Source organism: Lactuca saligna, chromosome 6, assembly GCF_052625555.1.
Source record: "Lactuca saligna cultivar CGN05327 chromosome 6, ASM5262555v1, whole genome shotgun sequence".
Lineage (NCBI taxonomy): Eukaryota > Viridiplantae > Streptophyta > Magnoliopsida > Asterales > Asteraceae > Lactuca > Lactuca saligna.
Window position 1 is genome coordinate 107,246,590 of NC_136422.1, and position 19,892 is coordinate 107,266,481.

At 34.1% G+C, this 19,892-nt stretch overlaps 1 protein-coding gene across 1 annotated transcript; it reads right to left on the reverse strand.

Moving 5' to 3' along the window:
- Positions 1-401: 401 nt before the first annotated feature.
- LOC145002814 (SAC3 family protein B-like) lies at positions 402-4,544 on the reverse strand. The gene is made up of 13 exons (XM_078962005.1): positions 4,275-4,544; positions 4,089-4,180; positions 3,787-3,973; positions 3,500-3,688; positions 3,199-3,396; positions 2,875-3,134; positions 2,695-2,795; positions 2,393-2,608; positions 1,976-2,203; positions 1,579-1,670; positions 1,394-1,487; positions 1,210-1,302; positions 402-1,139 (listed from the first exon to the last, which is right to left on the reverse strand). The coding sequence occupies exons 3-13, from the start codon at positions 3,894-3,896 to the stop codon at positions 402-404; spliced, it is 2,319 nt and encodes a 772-aa protein (XP_078818131.1). The 5' UTR covers positions 3,897-3,973; positions 4,089-4,180; positions 4,275-4,544.
- Positions 4,545-19,892: the final 15,348 nt, after the last annotated feature.

The window sequence follows — 19,892 nt, forward strand, 5'->3', positions numbered from 1 at the left end:
CTCCGTACCTTTTAAAGGAGTTTCAACATGACAGCGAGTCGATGATATGTGATGGTTGGAGCCGGGTCTTCCGCATACAAGAGACGGTATATTTGGAGCTTTGCTTAGAGTTTTTCTCCACGGTATCTTTTACCGGTGGAGTGGATTTATATCATCCGGCGAGTTTCACTTTTTGTCTTGGGGGCGAGTATCATCAATGCTCGGTGGTGGATCTTGCTTGCCGGCTAGGGATTTATGATCAACCTTTGGTTTCAATGAACCTCTTTCGGGCCTTTTTGGCAACCACTCACATGGTGTTTCCCGATGGGGTTACTAGCACGGGTTGGTGGAATACTATAGGGAATAAAGTTTATATCCCGAAGGGAGCATCCGATCCCCGACCCACCGCCTCATTCACCGCCTTATTTCCTCAATATCAGTCTAAGTTTGGCCTCAGCAACTTCTTCAACTACAGAAGTATCAACTTCCTCTTCCACTTCCTGAATCACATTTTCAGATTCTTCTGGTTCCATGTCCTCAACAAAAACAGGGTCCACCTCCACCACTGAATCTTCAACCAAAACGGGGTCCACCATAGGCGGAACTTGTGGCGGCATTGCAAATACATTTACCGGGGTATGCTTCTCCAGAGAATTCCGAAACCGATTATCAAAACTCGGTTTCCTAACATCTTCTTGAGATGCATCGGGTAATTTATTAGTTTTAAAGATATTTTTAAACATATTCCGAGGTGAAGGAGTTCCGATTCCAACTTCCACGTCATTCCGTCTTTCAACCACCGGAATCGTGAAAACCGGCGGCTGATTGACAGACGGACTGCCGCCATAAACCGCCACGCGGTTACGGATGACCTCAGCAAAACTCTGAGTCTTCTTTGGGGAAACCGGTGATTTGACTTGTGTTTGAATAGAAGCCTTTCGTGGGGCCCGTTTTGGAGGCTCGGGAGTTTTGATTGGAATTGGAGAAGATAAAACATCATCCATAATTGTTGTTGATCTCTTGAGATGAACAAGTTTTGAGCATTTTAAAGGGTATTCACTATCGGTGTTTAGAAATTGTCCTTCTTTAACCATATATGGCTCGTCAAATTCTTTTATAGAGAATCCATGATATTCCAAAAGATCTTTCATGTTTTCTTCCTGAATTCTATAACCAAAAGAGCATAAACAAATAAAATCTCTTTTCAATAAATCAACCTAGAGAAATTACCTCCATTCCGAGCCATTTTCCAATTAGGGTTACTGGTATGCCTTGGTTGTTTTGAAGGCCACTGTGTAGAGAAGCAAGTGCTTGAGTTCTTAACTGATAAGATCAACATCACATAATAGTCAAAATCAGAGAGGCTAAAGCATTAAGCATTAAGAATAAGAGATAAGAAAGAGTAAAAATAGACCTTGCCAAAGTGAGCATGCATTAAGCATGCTTGAAGATAGGTTGCTTTCCTAAGCAGACGAAAGAAGGTTATAAAATTGCCAGTTCTACAGGCTCTGGAAGAATAAAACAAAAAAAAGATAATGAGAGATTTTAAATTGTTAGAAAATGTATAAAAGTTTGGATTTAAGAGAGTAGATAGAGAACCTGGCTACATTACGAGCAAATAGAACTTCTTCAGCTTGTCGTATGCCAGGTGTCATCTTGGCAAGATCAAGTGATAATTCTGATGGTTCAACCTATAAAGATTTCCATGTTTAATTATTTATTTATAACAAATTTTGCTTGCAGAAAAAAAAAAAATTGAACATAATAATTAAAGGTATATATTTTTTAGCTACTTTTAGAAAATAAAACTGTAAAACCCTAGTGTACTTTCATTTATTTGTTTCTTACTTTAATTTCTTTCTATTACAGCATTGTAGTTTGAAAAAAAAAAAAAAAAAATCTTATTAAGACATTGTCTGTAAAACTCAACATTGTAATTTTTCTTATAAAGAAATTGTATTTTGATAAATCTAACTCATATAAAAAAATGACTTACCTTGTAGCCAGGATGTTTGTCCAATTTGAGAAGTGCATAATAACCTCTAAATTCTCTTTCTGTAGGCACCTCTATTCCTTTCTTCCTATGATCATCATACAACTGAAACAACTCAACAGATGTTTTGTTCATCTGTTCAATGTTGAGATGTGCATCGAATCCCTCTGCAAATCCTTCTCCTTTCGTATATTGGCATAATTCATGCATTGCTATTATATGAAGCCGTATCTGAAACCACCAATAATTTAACAATTCAAAACAGAATTATGAGGATGACAAGGGCATTCACATCTTAATAAACAGAGACATAAAGTAGAGATAGGGTTATGATTTGAAAAAACTCCATCTAAATCTAAAAAGCATAATATTGTATAAAGATTGGTTGTTTAAAAAGTACATTATGAGGCAAGAACAAACCATCTGCTCTAGCATTGTAATAGCACCAAGATTGAAGATATGCTGCATCCTTAGATCCATCCTGATTGCCCTCATTCTGTCCCATAAAAAGTTGTATAAACCAAGAAATCGATCATCATAGGATTGATCCAACAAGTTTAAAAGATAATCCATTGTCTTTTGCAGGATTGACATTGGTCTTATCAGTGCAGCTTCCCTCTCAGCTGTCCTAGTGTACTTGAAATAAGTAAAAATAAAAATTTTAATTATACATATTACAATCAAGAAATATAAATAAAATAGAATTCCAAACATCCTCTTACCTTCTTAACTGCAAGATATTCAGTTGTCTGATTTCTATCTCCATCCAAACGTTCATATTGATCAAGATCTCCTTTCCTCTCTCGCTCTGCTCTTTCTTGCTCTATATAACAATAAAAAAACAAAAATTAAATTCAAGGCCTCAAGGGCCTTAAATGGTATTTCCTTGAACAAAAAGATACCTGGACACATATCTGGACAAACTCCAGTTATAACAGTGGATGATGAATCTTGATCTTCAGAATCAGTTTGTATATTGGCATTGCTATTACGTAAATGCCCTCCTATATCTGAACCTTCCATCATAAACTTTCTTTTGTCCATACCCAACTGATCAATCTGCTGCCTCTTTTGGTTTTGGTTTTGGTTTTTATCGGTTGACTCAGGTTGACTAAGTTCATCTCTAAATCGGGCCAATCTTTTCGCTTTAGCTTGCAATTCTCTGTAGTAGATTATGTAAGAAATAGAAAAGTCCTTATATATATATGTTTAACTCAATAAATTACCTTTCACTGTCATCAAGAACAGGATCATTTGATGTTGTAAAAGGTAATCTGCTCCGTTTTGAGACAGGGATATCACTTGGATTGATTGCAGGTGTTTCAGGTTTATCAAGATCGGTATATTGTGGAGACCAAATATGATTTTCTGGATCAGTGTAAGGATTGCGCCTTGCAGTTGATCTTGGAGGAGATACAGAAGGCCTAGAAAGAGCACAAAAAGAATATTGTTCATTGTTCAATAACCTGAATGATGATAGTAAGTGGAACCGTTATCTTGAAAAGGAAGAGAAAGAAAGTAACTTGCCTCGCTACAACAGTTCTTGAGTTTTGCAGGATGTCTTTATAGGTAGGGAGTAAAGGTGGTGATCTTGTTCTTTTCAAATCTTGAACTTGATTTTTGGCAGGAGACTCAGCTCTAGGGTTACGTGATGGATTAATAGGTTGTAGTGCAGAGCCTTGATGAACTTGGGGTTTTTGAGAAGAAGCATTGAACCTAAGGAGATTAGAGCTATTAGTGACTTCTAAGATACACTTAAAGAGATTACTCATACACATAATGTAAATCAGACAGAAATCTTAAGAAGACGATACCATGTATATGGTGATTGGGAAGGAGGTCGGAAACCAAAGGAGGGTGGTTGTTTTTGGGTACCAGTACCAGTACCAGGACCTGAGTTCTTGTCAAATCCCTGAGTCGACATTTTAATATTTCATTCGGGAAGTGTGTGTCCTGCACTGCATCTCTTCACTGTTTGAGTATCAGAATGACGAACATGACCTACACAGAATGTATGTCGATCTCTGTTTAGTAACAAATTTCATATAAATCATAACTCAAAGGACTGTTTGTGAAGGTGTAATGAGGGTTTTCAATGCCTATCGCAAATTGGAACCTTTTTTTCATTAACTTGTCGTTTTTCAAGTTTCTTGAGGGATTTGCATTCCAAATGGTCAGCCACGGCTGAGTTGAAGAGAACAAAATTTGCTTATAGCAAACAATATGAAATTACGAATGTTAAACACCAACAAATTAATTTTAGCTTTTGTCAAAATTGACAACGGATTAGATGAAGACAAACCTGTGTCAAAATTAACGGGGAAGGTAGAGTTGTTGATTTGAGGATGAACCATCAATTTCACACTTTAGGGTTTTTCTTTGGCTCGTTTGAAATGGTGTCGGAGAAGAGCAAGAACGAGCGAAGTGTGCGTGTGCTTGTTTCCGTAATGTATTCTGGTAAGAACTGAAGATCCAGAGAGATTGTAACTCTGACTCGTGTAAAATAGGATCAAACATGTGTTAAAATTGGGTAAAATAGATAACTACATGTGTGTTCTCGGGTGTTAAAACCAAAACCCTAATCAATTTACAACTTTTGATATTCAAAAAAGAAAGAAATAATCAAACATGTTAGCGGAGGGAATCAAAAATGGAAGATATATTTAATTTATTATATTCTTTTACTTAAAATTTAGGGTAAATTACACCAATCGTTCCTCGTGCATGTGCCCAAAAGCATGTTTAGTCCCTATTTTCAAAAATTAACTCGGACCGTCCCTCGTGTCATTAAAAGTTGCACGCTTCGTCCCTAACAAATTATTGTGTTGCGGTTTTAGTCCTTGCTGGATCTGAAATGACTATAATGCCCTTTGTGCATTTGTTTTCCATTAACTTTAATGTTATTATTATTATTAGTAATTTAAAAAAGAAAAAAAGGCCCCTGTCCTACCTTCCCACCCACCTCATCGTCTCCTCTATCGATATTTCTCTTCCTCTCGTCTCTAACCTCTTCTAAGAAACCCAAAACCACCATCCTTAAACCATCACTGGCAGCTACTCCCTCCGACGACCACTCCCTCAGGTGGCTATTCCAATCATCGTCCCTAACCTCCAATGAAACTTCTCTCTACATCCATCAACGTCTAAAGCCACTTACAACATTGTCATCGCCACTTGAAAATGTCGATCTCTACCTGTAAGCCATCGTCACCATCTCTTCGCCGGAAACCCTAGATCGTCAGCCATCGTCACCATCTCTTCGCCATCTCTTCGCCGGAAACCCTAGACCTGTAAGCCATCGTCACCATCTCTTCGCCGGAAACACTTGAAAATGTCGATCTCTACCTGTAAGCCATCGGCACCATTGTCTCATATCTACACCATCATCTAATAGATCGTCAGCTCCTTGAGTTTCGAGACAAAGAGGAAGGAAAGGGAGGGGAACGACGATGCCTGGTGGAAGAAGAACAATGTCCGAATAGATCACATCAACTCTTCTCACTGAAACAAATTTTGGGATTTTTTTTTTCAAACAAGTTTGGGGAGAAACCAACCGGAGTTCCAGGTTTCAGGTTTCATGGCAATGGTAGGATAAGGGATTGAACGCTTGGTGTCCGACCACAGTGTTTCTCATATCCTTTCATCTCTCTTCTTCATTTAACTGATTTGTAGATCTAGGGTATGGATTTGGGTTTTGTTTTAGGGTTTAATTCCAGGTTTATTTTTTATTTTTGGAGATGAATGGTGGTGTTTGTCGGAGTTAGCTGGTGGCCGGAGGTGGCTGGTGTCAGAAGTGACTGGTTGTAAGAGGTCGTTGATGGTGAGAAGGTTCGGAACCAATTTAAGTGGAATTTCCATTTTCTAAAAATTATACTTAACAAAAAAAATAGTATATAAATTATAAACAAATGAAGAATAAATGAAAAAGAAAAAGAAAAGGGCAAGATAGTCATTTTATATCTGCGAGGGACGAAGCATGCAACTTTTAACCAAATGAGGGACGGTCCGAGTTAATTTTTGAAAATAGGGACCAAACGTGCTTTTGGACACATACTCGAGGGACGATTGGTGTAATTTACCCTAAAATTTAAAACTAGGGTAGTTTGGCTTGTCTTTTTTAGAAAAATCCTTTTTAAAAAGGATAAAAGATGTTTTTTTAAAAACATTTTACAAACTATTTTAAGTAAACATTTTAATTTGACGTTGTGTGTTTTTTTTTTGTCTCAAATTAGACACTGTGTTTTTCAGTTTGTTATAATTCTGACCACTTGACCGGTCAACCAGGTTACATGCTGACGTGGCATGATGACGTGTCAGTTTTGATGATGTGGCATGCAGACATGATATGCTAACGTGTCAAAATTGAATTTGTTTTCCACAAAAAACACTAAGTTTTCACTTTTTTTCGATTTTGACACTAAGTTTAATTTTTTCTTTCAATTTTGACACTACGTTTTTTTGTTCCAAATCGAACATCATTTATCCAATTTTGTTTAATTTTGACAATTTTTCATTTAAAACCGTATAAATATATTTTTTTATTATATTTTAAATTGTATAAATATATTTTTCGTTTAAAAATTTCATGGATTGCAAACTTGACATCCGGGTTTTGATCGGTTACACATCTCTAAACCTCCAAACTTATTTTAAAGTTGCGTATTTAATATAAAATACGGTTTTTATATAACTAATACATATTTATACATAAACTTATGGTTTGAATGTAAAAAAAAACTTGTGTTTATACAAAACTATGGTTTTTGATTGAAAAAAAATATTTATACGGTTTAAATGTATTAAAAAAAATATTTATACGATTTCAAATAGAAAATTGTCAACATTGAACAAAATTGGAAAAAATGATGTTCAATTTGGAACAAAATAACATAGTGTCAAAATTGAAAGAGAAACTAAACTTAGTGTCAAAATCGGAAAAAAAAATCAATTTTAACACGTCAGCATGTTACGTCATCAAAAACTGACACGTCATCATACCACGTCAGCAAGTAACCTGGTTGATCGGTCAACTCGTCTGAATTATAACAAATTGGAAAACCTAGTGTCAAATTTGAAACAAATAAAAACACAGTGTCAAATTAGAATTTTGGTGTAAACTTAGTGTTTTTTTTGCTATTTACCCAACTATTTTTGGATTTTAGATAGAAGGAAAACTGACTTTTTGAAAAAGTTAGAAAAACCTGATTTTTTGTAACTTTTCCAAAAAGAATTTTTGTCTTTCAAAAAGACAAGTCAAACACCCCTAAGAGCACCATCGGTGCTCTTTCTACTTCTTGTAAATCTCACAATGGCATAAACCAAAAATACATCATATTGTTCTTTCAAGTAGTACAAGGCTTTCAAAGCCTTTAAATGGATCTTATTATATTATTACTTTTTTTAATATATATATATATATATATATATATATATATATATATATATATATATATATATATATATATATATTCAAATGTTCCTGATAGCTATTGTGTGCATGTATGCATCAATAAGAATTCAGGAAATAATAAAATAATTAAATAAATAAATAAGGGTGTAATTGTAATCTTAGTATGTTTAGTTATGGTAAATAAACAATTCAATTAATATATCCTAAAATAAGGGAATAAACACTACAAAACCCGCATCCCTTTATCAATTGTGGACTAAAATATAATCATGTATCTCTTCTCAAAACCCTATTCCTCTCCATTGAAGGTCTGGAATTACAAAGATTCGTGGTGGAAGTTTGGCGTTTTTGAAACCCAAAATACCCCATATGATGTTCATGTCTCTGATTCGGATGATTTACTTCAACCCAAAATCAACGTGAGAAGTTTTTCTTCATCCCTCCTTCATTCTCGTTTCTGTTTTCGTACGGTTGCGAAGAAGTATTAGTTTATCCAATGAAATGCCCAAATCGATCCTTAAGCTGCCATTTCAGAAGTTGGGGATGTAGTATTGGGATTTATGGAAAAGACGAGCCTTGTTCTCTCATTATTATAATTTCTAGTTTTTTTTATGTAAATCTAATTGTTTTTTACAAGTGTTTCAACCGAGGTTTTCAATCAGTTCTTACACTTGTTTTTTTATATGAATTTTGGTTTGTTTGATGATAATGTTTAACATGTGTTTGTTGAAATGTCTGAAAGAAAATGTAAAGAATATAACCATGTGGTATGCATTCTGTCAGAATTACTAGCAATAAGTGTTTTATTTCTAGTTTTCTTTATGTAAATATAATTGTTTTTTACATGTGTTTCAACTAAGGTTTTCAATTAATTTTTACACTTGTTTTTTACATGAATTTTGGTTTGTTTGATGATAATGTCTAACAAGTGTTTGTTGAAATATCTAAAAGAGAATCTAAATAATCTAACCATGTGGTATGCATTATATCAAAATTACTAGCAGCACATGTTTTATATAGTATTTATATGCTCATAGAATGAATACGTTTCTATAACACCCGGTTCCTGGTACGTATTTAAATTCAAGTAAATTCAAATTTTGCTTTGGGACTCGGCGAGTTGGAGGCCCAACTCGTCGAGTAGACTCGATTTTTTGACCGGGAAGTTTAATGATCTACTCGACGAGTCGGGAGACCGACTCGACGAGTAGAAGCTGTCTGGGTGAAACCCTAATATTTAGGGTTTGTACCTTATTTAAACGACTTATTATGTCTCAACCAGCCCCCATCGTCCCTCCCAGCCCAAAGAAAACCCTAACTCGAAACCCTAATCCTTATTTGAGTGTTGTGATATCCCCATTTTCACGGCCAGAAAAGATTGATTTTGTTTATGCTTTATAAAAATTAAAGTACCTCTTTTAATAAAAATGTTGCGGAAATTATTCCCAGTAAAACATGATATATACGTTATCAAGGCATTTCCGAAGAAAAGTATTTTTATTAATTTTAAAACATTTGGGGTGTCATCGTTAATACAAAAACATAAGCATAAACATAACTTACATTCATTATCACTAGTGATTTATATCTCCTTAATCTCTCAGTGTAATGTGACTTCATATCAGCCCCTGTGATATAAATAAACTGAGTGGGTCAGGTTGGGAAACCTGGTGAGTACATAGGGTTTTCAACCCACAATAAGATAATTATTATGTTTAATCATCAAACAGTTAACCCAACTACCCATCCTCATTATCTTCTTCACTCTTAAGGATCTACCCTAAGAATCAGTTATTTCTCATTCATTCATTCCTAAGGATTATCCTAAGGAATAGGTACGAAGTCCATCGTTTTCAATAACACAGCTGTCAAGCACAACTGGTAGTTCTATCACTTAGGCGCAGCTACCAGAATATTGACATTTTATGTGAGGCGCAGCTGCCAGTATTGTCTTTCGAGCACAACTGTTAGGGTTATCTCGTTTATTGATAGTATCGTTTTCGAGAGTCCACTCACAATACATGTCGATGGGTTTTTAGAGTACACTGGTGAACACATCGTTCACAACACCTACAGTTTGTGAGCCTGCTAGTGTTCCATCGAACTGTCTAGAATAGTTTGTGGTTGTCATCCATACTCTGCTAGATGACGGGGCCAACATTTGGGAACAAGGCTTCTCACATCGTCCACCTCTCACCCTTACCTCATGGTATATATCACCTCTCAACTCATCATCCAACTCATATTTCAATAACTCATGTTTTTGTTGGGTTTTGAGCATTCTAACACTCCTAAGTGTACATGCAACCCTAAATACCTAGGATCTATGTTTTCTCTATTATACATGCAAATAAGAACATCCAAGGTATTATCCTAATCTAGCATACAAAACAATGAGTGTAACAAGATAGATAACATACCTCTTTGATGTAGAAAGTCTTCATGAAGCTTGAGTGCCTAGCCCCAATAGTGTGGAAGCCTCAAATGGAATCACAATCATCAAAACACTTAGAATAACTTGAGAGAGTTCTACACTTCATGAAATCGGCTAGCCATCTTCTTCACTTTCTAATGTGATTCTAGTGTAATACTAGTGGCCGATTTTTGTCAAGAATAATATCATTATATAGTGTTACAATTAGGGTAAATCCTTAATTGTCATGGCTTTCCATTTCCTTGGATCCATGAGTTCAAATACACCATGGAGCATCCATGGACCATCCTATGGGTTTTAGCCCAACTTGATTATCCATGGAGCATTAGCCCACTATATAAGTATGGATGATTTACACAATCAACCCATATATTTAATTAGTCTTCTTTTGATCACTTAATTAATCCTAGATTAATTCTTGATCAATACTAATTAAATAATCTTATTATTCTTATTATTAATATACTAGAACTTATAATATATTAATAACCATAAGTGTCTTATTTCTCTCATTATAGTCTATCCAAGTGCATGATGGTATGCAACCCAAATGGACCATGCCGAGTCGGGTCAAGTCTTACCAATTATAATTATGGACTTAGACATTAATCCAACAGTCTCCCACTTGGATAAGTCTAAAACTATTATTGCGTATGACTTCAGGAACCAACTGGCAATCGTAGCTCTCAAAAGCTTCTATCGAACTCTGACCTTGTAGATGAACTCTGACCTTGTAGATGAACTCTGACCTTGTCAATGACTTGTCCATTAGATAAGGGATCATATAATCCTCTGTTCTCATGATATCAGCCAGACAAATTCATGGAACGTCGTACTTATTGTCCAGCAGTTTGTTTCCCGATTTTCGATTTGTTTGACAAAGAACTCAATCGAACACATCAATTCAGTTCTGACCGGCCGGTACATAGGTCACAACAAAATCATCGAGGGACCCAGATATCGCTTCTATTTCTAGAAGGAACAGATAAACTTCAACTCATATTCTTGTTCTACTACTTGTTGAATTGTACACAAAGGCACGTTTTATAACATCAAGTTACTGATGCGTTTACGTGCAATCAATGCACAACCAACTCATAGGTAACAACTCATATCTCTAGGTTTGAAGATTTATATGATATTACCGTCTCACGATCACTCGAGATAAATTCCATGAAGTGATACAAGTGAGCGTGGGTTTATTCCAATACTCATAACTTATGAGCACTCATGAATGTTGTAGCAACCATTGCCATGACTAAACCCATTTAGCCATCTACAAACCCGATTCATGACAGTCTTGATTCATACCTACTTCCAACATATGAACGACTGTGGAGTGTTTAAATAACTTAGTCATTCAGAAAGAATAACCTAGATATTTTGGAAGTCAAAACATGCAAAGTGAAACACAATAATAATCGAATCTAATATGGTCTCAGAACCCTTTTGAACATAAATAAAACCACCTTTTATTTATCACCATATTGATTATACATTATTCAATGTTTCAAATAATCAACTTAAGACTTGAATAAAAACAACAGTCGTCCCATGCTCCTAGCATGTACACTTTGTTTTTCTAAACAATAGTTATGCCATACCCCAAGTATGCACACTATGTTTGTCTATGATCCTTACATTGTGATGTAGATCAATTGAACATGATTCCAATGATACTCATTTCACAATCCCAAATCCTTATTGTAAATGCAAGACTTCCAAATTCATGTCATTTACTGAAATATGTTAGATTCTAAACTTATATGCATTGATCCTCTTGTAATGATTATGCACGAAGTCAGAAAGACTTGACAACAACCATTACAGAGCATTCCAAAGGAGATCAGCTCCTTGGGAACATCCTTCTTGCATTAAGTTTCCTAATCTTACATAGATTGAATAACTTCCACCTATGGAGACATTTCCATAGTCCCATTTTGAATATCACTTCCGAACAAGAGTTACTTCTTTTCAGAAAATGTCAATATGGTCCTGCTAAAATTAACACTATACTTCCAAATGTCCTTGAGCAACCAATCTTTAGCAAACCTCAGATTGTCCTCGACAATTGCTTAATCACTTTAGTCATATCCAATTCTAGACTTTTCCTTCTAAATGCCCTAAGCATTTGGAAAATTTAGAAAGGATGAATATTATAGCACATGAAATCGATCCTATATCCAAAGTATATGAGACACGATTCATGATGTTTGACATAAAGACATGATACTAGACCAGTCTTTTGCTACAATATTTTTATTTGCCATGTTTTTCAAAATTTAACTATGAAGAGGGATGTCGTAATCATAATCGAATTTTGAAAACACAATATATATAGAATTTTCTTAAGTCGAACCATTCAGACATAAAATTCTTATATATATTCTTGACTAAAGATGATTAAAATCTAAATCTATGCTTTAGAATTGAAATGAAGTATAATTTCCTCTCCTTTAATTATAGCAAAACAAGTTTTCAACCCCTGCAACTTCACGAATTGAAACTTTGTTTTCTATAATTAACATTGCTAACTTGCAACACTAAACATAGTGATCATGCTCCCACTAACATGATGATTATCAGCATAACACTTATGCTCCCACTAGCTCTGACATATTTTCAGAAATCTGCTGGACTTCTGAAATTTTGATTCATACATCCTTTCTTAGATAGCTCACATGTGTGTCTAAATAATTTTAAGAACTATGAAAAGGGATGCTGTAATCATAGTCTCAATTGCTTAGGCATTTTCCATTTCTCACAAGTCCATGTTAGCGTGCCGGTTAACCACACGTGCTCCACTAACGACTTTTGAAAATGCAAATAACACAATTGCTATCTACGTAAAATCTACTTAGTGAAAGCGTTTCCTCACCATCATTTTCATGAATCTGAAAGAAACCTTATGACACTTAGATTTTATAGTGTATGAGTTCCTATCCATGTGAATTTGTCAAAACCATAATCAGAAGATAAGGTTAGTGACAAATTCAGCCTTACATGGATTAAACTTGTTCAATCTTAGTTTCTTATCACCTTGGTAGCACAAGGCCCACCAATGCTTCCAAGTTGAACTCTGATAACTCACATGCAAATTCAACTTATTTGAAGTAGGTACAGAAATAAGAATTATGTCAACACGATAGGTTACAAACCTTAAGTCGTGTGCTAGTGGTAAATTACAGGTTTTACTCTTGATTAAATCTTGAAACTCTTTCAGGATCTTTAAGGCTCCCACTGTCCCCTTGACATATAAGTTTCCCCAGTCAAGAACCATTCCTTGACAAAACAAATATTCAAGGGATAGTGCGGATTCTTATCAAGACTAACACTTCACACAATTGGTCTTAGTTGGTCTTTGTCTCATCCAAGACATCACAACTTACCAATCTCAAATGTACAAGAGTAGAAAACATTTTACTCTTACATTTGATAAGTGTTTTAAACCTTACTTTATGTCACTCAATGTTACAATCTTGGAGTATGACTCTAAGAATTGTTTTGGAACGAAGTATGACTCATCTTCTTGATTTTAACCAATCCAACAATTCATGACCTCTCTTCTTAGCCATAACAATGCACTAAGACGTCCTTAGAGTATGAATTTGTGATATGGTTTCTATATCATTAAGATGATCATAAAACTGATACTAAAGTACTCTCCCATCTTTTCAGATTTGAGAAACTTTTATCCTTCTACCTAATTTGATTCTTCTTATTCGCTCTGCCATACATTGGAACCTTTTCAATGTTACAGAATTATACTTAACCTTATAAGTATAATCATATTTACTAATCTTTAGTAAATCATGACAAATCAATCTTTGTGGTGGACCTTGACCAGTACACACCCAGTATACCTAATTCCTTAGTCCTTCAATTGACTCACATATACATGTGATCAAAGAATTAGTCTTAATTTTTCAAAGATGAAAATTCTCATTCATCATACAATACAACTTGTATGATTCCAAGTTTCTGTCCAATTGAAACTTGGGTGATGAAAAACTTTCTTCATTTGGTAAATTCAGACACTACCACAAATGAAAGAATCAAATCCACTTTCCAATATTGCTATTACTGGAAACATATAAGCAACAATTTTCCACAGATGCCATTGTAAGGATATTTTTTAAAATAAATAAAATTAAAACCCTTTTTTTTCTTTTATTTTAAAACTTTGCGGAAAAACTTATCCTTACAATCCACATGAAAACCTTGTTGTTATCTATTCACAAGCAATATATTATAACTCCTAAGAAGTAGCTCAAGAATCCGATCTTCAAACTACGCGATAGAAATCCATCTACGCGATTCGATTCAACATATTCTTTCTTTAAGTTTCTTTACCTTTTCTTTGATTCTTAAAAGACATCAGCATGTGACCCATTCACATTATGTAATAAGAATCTCCAAATAGAAACTTAGCAGAGTTAGATAGTGGACTTTACCTGAAGTAGAGTCAAACTTATCGACTTTAACATCCTTAGGTAAATTATGGCAGCTTTGCAACCAATGCCCCTTCCTTTGGCAATATAAACATATGGACCCTTTGATAATGGTACATGGGACTATCACAGACTTAGCTTTTCTCTTTACCATTTGGTCAACCGAGTTGACTATGGTCGATCCCTTTCCATTGGGAAGAGAATGCTTTTCTGGATTTCCTGTGTCACTATTGTCATTGTCCATCAAGTTTTGAGGAAGTTGATCTTAACAAATAGATAAAATCATTAAGGGTCTTGTCATAGTCTTTTTCATAGGTGTTTCAAAAGAACTCACTATGTGACTTAGAAAGTGATTGAACCACCAACTTTCTCAAGACTTTGACACCCAACTCTCCCGGCTTGTCAATATGTGACTTTATCTCCAAGATGTGAGCACACATAGACTATGCTTGCCAATACGGATTAAGTGTCACACCCCGCTAAAGCGGAAACGCAAGGTATGACAGCGATAACGGTTTCAATGCAAAAGATAAAGATACATCACCATAGCAGTATTTAAAAGTTTACAACCCATAGCTTCAAAAGAAACAAAATACAAGTTTTTCAAAATAACATTGTTCAAAATATAGCTTCATAATAGCTTCAACACGATGCAGCATGCTCTATGATGATGAATCTTTACATCCACTTACTAATTACTTCCTGAAAAAGCATGTAAAACGAGCGTCAACTATGAAAATAGTTGGTGAGTATCACAAGTTTATAAAAATCGAGCGTACAATAAGGCTTTTCGTAAATACAAAAGTACATTGCTTCAATGATAAACAAGTTGATTGCTATTAATGAATACAAGTTTATTGCTATAATGAGAAACGAGTTTGTATGTGTATGAGCAAACAATGAGTCTCAACCAAACCTATGACTGAAGCCCTATCGAGATCTATGCTTATCGTTCCATAGATGAATATGGTATCATGCACTCCAACGATTCGGGCGAGTGAGGAGTTGTCAATTCCTAATAGCGCTATCCATAACGACCATTGGCTCAAAGAGTTAATGGTTAGAGATAAGGGAAGGGCCTTAGTACGATAAGTTCTCATGTTCCGTGTTGCATAGACATACATAAAGAAACATAGCAATACAATAGCAATCATGTTTGATACAATTCAATTTAAATACAACATGCAAACAGTAGTTTTTCTGGACATGCTTTTCCACCCCAAAACATAAAAACCGAAAATAGGGGAGTGCGTGAATACTCACGATGTTTTGTGTAGACACAAGCGGTACTTCGGGATGCACCGACGTCTTACTACCGGGATCCTACGACATCAAACACACGCACTAGTGAGTTTCCATGTCGATATCTAATGCTAATATACTAAACTCTACATATAGGGAAATGCCAATTTATGTTTTAGTATTGGATTTTATATCAATTAGTTACACTTTTTCTGAAGTAATGAAATTCTATATATCGGGCGATTAATTACAACCTTGGAATATAAACTTTCCAAATTTTTAAGTCCTTATTACAACATAAATTCACGAAAATAGCATTCGAGGGATAAAAATTCTCAAACTTTTTATTTAACTGTTATTACACAATACTAAGCTGGGAAAATTATAAAAATGGATTTCCAAGCTGTTTAATTATATTTTATGATTTTTGAGCATTTATTTCAATAAAAATTGAAATAAATAGAAAACAGTTTCCAAAATTACCCAAACTTTTTATTTAATTGTTATTATACATAAATAGGCTGGGAAAAATATAAAAGATATTTTTCAGTGGGTATTTCTATTTTTCCTTGCTTTATTCCTTTAAATAGTCATTAATTAAAGAAATAATATTAAACAGTTAAAATAAATCACCATAAATTTTTGTAACATCATTTACAGTATAAATATCCTAGGAAAAATATCAAAAGTGGTTTTCATAATGTATAAACTGGTTTTGGGTATTTATGTATATTTAAGTGTATATTAGTGCAATTAACTTTAGAAAATAAGAGAAAAATAGTTTACAGTAGAGAAAAATATTCAAAAATTTTATGTAACCTCCTACTCTATAATATTATATCTTGGTAAATTTTCATGAATTTTGGATAATCAAAACTATTTCTCCCATTTTTAGACCATTATAATTACCAAAAATTGGGAAAAATAGTAAAACATGATGGAAAATCTTGAAATTATTTTCTGGAGTCACCCATCACAGGTAAGGTATGCGAAAATTGTTAGATACAATTTTCACATCCTATAAAGTGGTTTTGTAATTTATCATATCCTAAATAAAAGAAAATTAGAAATCATATGAAACAATAACAAAAATTTCTGAAATTTGGTGAGGGTTCATTATTCCCCATAAGGATCATCCATGAATTTATTTAGGATTTATTGATCTCTGGAAGTATTTTATATGATTTATGCCCTTGGTTTTAGCAATAATTCTAATAAATCAAAGAAATAACAAAAGCTCTTGAAATTTTCCAGATTATCTCATGCATGCAAGGGCTTTCAAAAGGAAAAATGTAAAAAAATGTATTCAGAAGAGAAATGAGGGTAATGATTTCAAACAATTTAAGAAAAGTTGCATGCAATAATGCATGAAGTGTAAATGTGGCTGATGTTCATGAATTTGTGTAGCCCATTCAGTGAGGTTTTAAGCCACGAAATTTCAACCATAATTCACTAGATATGTTAAGTTTCTAAGGTATTTTTCCTCAGATTTATGGTTGGGTTTAAGGCCATTGTTTAAGCAAGATAAAAATAGTGATCACAGAAAAAGAGCTGTATGCGCAACCTTTTTGTAAAATCTGCTAAAAATCGGATATTTAATATTTTACAGTGAGACCAGTTGGGTTTGAAAGTTAACTCGTGGAACTAACCAATACAAAAAGAATATCATGATTTGGTTAAGAAATGACTGAGTTATGACTATTCAAAGTCGAACAAAGTAATCTGGCAGATTGCATGTTTGCTTGTGTGCATTATTATGGTATTTCAACAAGAACATCATGCATGTCTTTGGTAAGGCCCGATTTCTAACACATGCATGGAATGAATGAGCATCCAAGATGTACTAGAAATGGTTTAAATGCTTTTGTTCATGCATGAACATAAAAGAAATGGAGAAGAACATGAAATATTAGGTTTTGATGTCACATGATCATATGTGCATCTTTTCCACTCCTTGCATGGGTTTGATCCCGGATTTTCACCATATCTAACACATGCATTGTGTTATGGTGAGAATCTACAAACCACAAGGGGAGAATAAAGATTTCTAGCCATGGAAAGGCATAGAATCCGAAAAGTAGAGAAGACTAAGAAGAAAAAGAGGTTTAACCATGAAACTATGGAAGAAGATGTTGTTGTTTACCTTGGTTTTGACCTTGAGAGAAGTAAGAACACTTCAAGGGCTTCACAATCTCGAAATTTTGTAGAGAAATGAGAGGATTTTCGTGAGTTTAGAGAGAGGGAAGAAGAGAGTGAAGTGTGTGAAGAGAGTGAAGTGAGAGAGTGAAGAGGGAAGAGGTGGAGTAAGGGTTTAAGCTTAATGATTGTGTTTTGGGGAAGAGAGAGGGCATGGGGAGAGGTGATGGCCGGTTTTTGCATGCATTTTGGCCTCCTCTCTCCTAAATTTTAAACTTTATAAACTTCCCTCCTATATTTTATATAAAAACATTCATTTTTATAAAATGTTTATTAAGCAATTTGATTTATTTAAAAATCTTGTTTTCAACAAATAATTTATGATTAATACTTGTAATTTATATTTCTAGTTCATTGGTATAATCCATAATTTGATTAATAAAATTTGATATTAGGAAGTTTATAGCCAAATTTTATAAAGTTTTTAAGCTTTATAATTTATAACTTTGGATTTTTGGCTCTTTAGGGTTTTTGGAATATTGTTTGATATTCAACAACATGTTGAAGTATAATTAGAATGTTTTAATTTATTTTTAGAGTTTTATACCGTATTTCAATTATAACAAAGCTTGAAGCTTTATTCTAATTATAGTATTGGCATTTCCTATTGTAGCTAAGCAACTTACTAGAATTGTAAGTATCAAGTATATTAGTCCTAGACCTTAGTTGGATCCTAGTTTATGCAAGATTTTTGACCTAATTTATACTACTAGGTCATGGCATGTTGTGCATGAATGGTTATTATAAAGATGCATGAGTCCAAGAATGACCTGAATTGGAAGTTGTCACATTAAGTGACTTTTAAACTTTTCAAGAACTTGTGGGTGAGGGAGAATAATTGGAGGAGATAGAGGAAGTGAAGCATGATGTTGAGGAACATCATCTTCAAGAGATTTGGGAAGATCGTAAATGTCTAAACCAGACATGTTTTGGGAGATATTCAAGATAGTTGATTTAAAGTCCTTAATATGACACCCAATATGAAATATTAAGGCTAGGACCCAACACAATATTTTATAATTTGGAAGAGGGATGCCGTAATCCAAGCTATAAAATATTTGAAGGTAGGCGAATGACGATTCACCAATTTCCACCATGAAAAACGAAATAATTTATTAGGTTTTAATTGGATTTGAAATTCCTAGATCTTTTGAGATTCATTGAACTTTTCAATGGCATGTTTCAATCTCGAGTGTGCCCTCTCAAATTTTGTGACTGGGATGCCGAGGATCACAAAACAAGGTGTGAATAACCATACCAATTCACTTGGTACCCTTAATATTATCACCTAATCAATGTGCCAGTTAACCACACACGCTCCATTGATCTATGACAAACATTAAGTCACCCTTCGTGGTCCTTACTAGTCCAAGTTAGTGTGCCGGTTAACCACACACGCTCCACCAACGACTTGGTAAGGTACAAAGTGTGAATTCCATGGGCTAGCACCAAATTCACATTTTTTCCTAAGTAACTAAGATTGGGTATTTATAAAAGGTTTAGTTACTTAGTATTTATCATTAATACTTTTAATGAAGGGAGAATTTAAAGTCATTGTCCTACCCATTCGGCTAACGACCCTCCACCAGTCAAGCAAGCGGTGGGTGAGAGTAGACACCCATTAAGTCGCCATTTTATAGGCAACAACCTTATACCCACCTTATAGACCGGCTTCGTGAATGAGGCCTACTAACGGTAAAACGACTTGTTCTTATACATATATATAATAATTAACCATTAATATTATAAATAGTATAAGTGTTGAATTTGAACTCTTTAAAATTTTAAGGGCTAACTTGGAATTAAAGTATTCATAAGTGAAAACTTTTCAAATTCCAAAACTTGAGGGAAAGTTTTGAAACTATTCAAAACTAATTAATTCCATAACTTATGTGTTTAAAGTAGTTTTAATCCAAAAAACTCTTCAAGTTCCATAACTTATGGAAGACTTTAAACTAATAAAAGAATTAACTTTTCTTTATTTTTATAACTTATGGAATTAATTAAGGTTACACTTTATTTATTTATTTATTTATTAATGAAGTGACTCTTGAACTTCCATAACTTGAGGACAAGTTATGGAGTCATAAAAAAAAAAATTAAATGACACAAGACTCTTCATTTTGTAACCATTACCAACTTTTATGAGTTTTATGAGTCTTTAATGTGACTGTTCATGTAACTTGA